We start from the raw sequence: 3,823 nt of genomic DNA on the forward strand, positions 1-3,823 counted from the left end.
TAAGTTACAAAAACCCTAAAATCGTGCAGCTCGTGTACTCACCTTCTCGAACTATGAAGCTGACGCTCCCCAATTGCTAAAAAGAAAACTAAATTGGGATAACCTAGAGACTCGACGTCAGATTCTTATAAAGCAGAAATGGTCTATAAATCCTTAAACGGCTTATCACCGGATTGTAAATTTGTTCTACGTAGTGACATCAATAACCGTTATGACTGAAATTCTGCAAATAAGCTTGCTGTTCCCCCGCCAGTATTAACTATTACAAAAATAGCTTTAGTTATGGTGGTGCGGTTCCCTGGAACAGACTATATTCGAACGTTAGGCAGGCAGCCTCGCTAACTTCATTTCGTAAGTTACTAAGACATTCCGACACGGCATTCACGTAAAGCAAGCTTTTTCTTTAGGAGTTGTATATAATTAGGTTGTATATAATTTAAGTTAGTTTAACTTAAAGCTTGTAATATTTTTACAAATTTTTACTGCTTGATGTAGCCTGCGTGGCAGGCCTTTGAAAGGGGGGTGGGGGGTGGAAAGGGAGTTGTTTAGGCGCGAGAGAAACGCGAGGAGAGCCCCGGTCACGCGTTTCTCTCGCGCCTAAAACTGCCTTTCCCTCTCCCCTTTCAAATGCCTGCCACGTAGGCTATACCTGATGTAAAAACATTAACCACAAAGGATTGCAAAGGACCGCAAGCTTATATGCCGAAGAACGTAGGATCCATAGAGACCTGATCAGCGAAAAAGAGGACGGGGGAAAGCGCGAAAGGGAAAAGGGAAGAGAACTTACTCGCCCCAATCCCTCTCCCTTTTTCCCTTCCCCACAATTCGACACTTTTTCCCTCGTTACACATAAGATTCTAACAATCAGATCATTTTTCATGACTGACAAGTGTCATAAATGAATTACTCGATGCACAGTCTTCATTGTACAAATAGTATCAGTAACATTTATTTTCCTTATTTGTAAAAAATTCCTGAATTGTAGCATTATGCTGATCGTATTGAGAAAAACTATATAAAGAACTTCTGCTGGTGTATTGTATATACTATTGGAAAAAAAATCAAGTTATTATTGGACATCATAAGAAGATATCCACTAACGAGTTGTTCAGTATATGAACTATCCTTAATAAATATTGATCAAGGTTGTGTAAATTGCGTGTTCTTGCCATATTTTGAAAACCTTCTTTTACAGTATGTAAATAGATCGTAGGTAAATAAGCTTGGAAACCTCTTCACTTTTCTCGTGGAAATTATCTGGAGGACTGTCGAACTTACTGAATCTCTATCCTGTCTCCGCCTAAAAAAGCGACCATGCTAGTTTGGGGAGGACGAGAATGTCTTGCGCTAATTATTCTTTTACTAATTACGATAATTGTTGTTGTTGTTGATTGGAGGATAAATCTTTTAAATGAGGTTGCGGTTTTGACTACACGGTTATCAGAAGATATTTTCCGGCCCACCCATTAAAAGACAAATTTAAAGCAAGGGGCACATATACACCAACCCACGACCTGGCTAGTACCTCACACATGCGCACAGCCATATCGCCCTGGCAGTGGCAGTCATGGACAGCTGTTTCGCCCTTATTGGGGCTCATCAGCATGGAATAGCCGTAATAGTGCTCAGCCTGTCAAGAATCAAAATGTCGAAAATTCAAGTTAACCAGCATTGAAGGCAGAGTGCGTGTAGCCTGTGAGGCAGGTTTACAAGGAAATGGGAATGAGATTCCGGGCGCGCGAGAAGCGCGAAAGGCGCGCAAGGGAAAGGAAAAGGAACCGTCCCCTCCTCCCTTATCCCTCGCGCGCGGTCTCGCAACCAAATTCCTCTCCTTTTCGAACGCCTGCCACGCAGACCAGAGGGAACTGAGAAAGGAGTTCTACAAGGATTATAATGAATCATAGTATAAACAAGGTAATTGTTGATGCCCATTTATTAAACTTCAAAACCAGATATTTAAATAGAGAGTTTTAGGCTGGAATTACGTTTACGGCAAACGTCATATCACTTGACCATGTTTGTCCCCGGTTTACTGTTCATAAAACTGCTACTAAAAAATATGTAGTTTCGAGTGTAGAGTTTATGCAGAAGAATTACTTGGGACAGTTAAATTTTCTCATTTTAGTCCTAATTTAAGAAATTGAAGTAAAATGAATCTCTTCGAAATCTCATGTCTTTCTTTGCATTGCATTGAATTTGATTCTTTCAGCTTTGTCAAAATCGGTTACGAATCAACAATTAGTTCCCTTCCAGCAAAACATGTCAAAACGGTAAACAGCCATTTCGTGGTCATGAAATCAAAGCTTGTAGTTAAATCACAAATTCTATATCTCGGCCCAACCCTCCTGCTGTTCTATCTCTATCAAAGCACGTAAATGAGAACAACTTTTTGGCTTTACGTGACAAAAAGGCTGACAGCACCAATTGACAAGTACATAGTGGAACAATGGTGACTAAGGCAGGATATGGTTCTTCTTCGATTCTGCTCAATAAGGCGATCGCTAAAGCGTAACTACACACCGTCCCTGATAAGTATTTGGAAGACTTGAAAAACATTTGTGAAAAATTGGCCACAATACAGCCAATAACGATATCACCAGCACCAAGAAATACGTGGCCCTCTCGTGGGCCCAGCTTAAATGTGAAAATAGTTGGAAGTTCCCATTCGTTATTGATTTCAAACGCATTACATAGCACGCTTTTGCAGCTAAATTTACTAAGCAGTGAAGGGAGACCGCTTGAAAGTACTTTCACGAGGCAAATGTCGTAGACAACAGCAGTCCATAAAAACATTTGCAGTGAAGGAAAGTTTCGAAAATGTACATGACTGACTAGAATCGAAAACAAAGCAATGACCATGTCATTCATAACCCAACGAAAGGAGGTAGAGGCGCTGGCAATCCAGGTTACGGAGAAGAAGCCTCCAAGACACAACGCTAAAAGCGGTTGGAACCACTGGAGAAAAGCCACGCAAATGGAGAAGATCACCGTGATGTGCTGAACAAAGATCATAAAGTATGGATGGGACTGAAATATGACAACAGACAAAGCCATCATCGCGAAATAACCAGTGTACAAAAACAATCGCCACAACGTAGTTTCTAGGTTCCAAGTCATGACTTCATCGCTTTGTGCCGGCTTTACTTTGCTCGCGGAGGAGACTGTCTCTCGTTCCCCTCTTAGTTGCATTCTTCTTCGTGTCATTTTGCCGTACCATGCACTTATGAAGACCAGTAGACTTGCAGTCAAGTCCAACAGCCAAAAGTTGATGGAGCGATACAACATTTTAGCCACCGGCCAAATGAGTCTTAGTACCCAACACTATACTGAACCAATAGCGTGATTCCTGCGCTGCCAAATATTACAATGTCTGTTTACGGTAAATCGTTTTCTACCTGCTATTCTTTGAATTTTCAACTGAAAAATGGTTTTCAATGGTTTCAATTTAACGGTTGCCAATCAACAGAAAAGCCGCGGCGGAACGTATTGTTCTCTGCAGATTACCTATTCCCAGGCAATTACAGCTCACGTCGAAGCATTCATCGTGTATTATATTGTTTCCTTTCGGTTGTAATCTTGATTTCTTAGGCTTAACCATCTATTTGGTTTTTTTTTTAAAAAAAGCTTGCTCACTGCTGAGTTTTTATGATACAATTGTCAAACCACCTGTGAAAAACCCGGAAGAACAGGTAAAGGCTTAAAAAGGAGGAGTTTTTTTCTACTCAACTGAAACAGTCAGACATGGGTCAACCGCGAAAATCTCTCAAGATCACCGCCCAGACAATACTTATTTTAAATTAGTTCTTTTAACAATTTTTTTGAT

General features: G+C 40.6%; 1 protein-coding gene across 1 annotated transcript; it reads right to left on the minus strand.

Annotated features, from left to right (window-relative positions):
• Window positions 1-1,967: 1,967 nt before the first annotated feature.
• On the minus strand, window positions 1,968-3,359 carry LOC140947930 (uncharacterized). Its single transcript, XM_073397158.1, has one exon. The coding sequence runs from the start codon at window positions 3,283-3,285 to the stop codon at window positions 2,311-2,313; it is 975 nt and encodes a 324-aa protein (XP_073253259.1). The 5' UTR covers window positions 3,286-3,359; the 3' UTR covers window positions 1,968-2,310.
• Between the last annotated feature and the right edge of the window lie 464 nt (window positions 3,360-3,823).

Source organism: Porites lutea, chromosome 9 (genome assembly GCF_958299795.1).
Source record: "Porites lutea chromosome 9, jaPorLute2.1, whole genome shotgun sequence".
In the NCBI taxonomy this organism is placed as follows: Eukaryota; Metazoa; Cnidaria; class Anthozoa; order Scleractinia; family Poritidae; genus Porites; species Porites lutea.

Excerpts from the sequence above, each read along its gene's own strand:
- LOC140947930 (XM_073397158.1), bottom strand. The coding sequence starts at position 3,285 with ATGTTGTATCGCTCCATCAACTTTTGGCTGTTGGACTTGACTGCAAGT.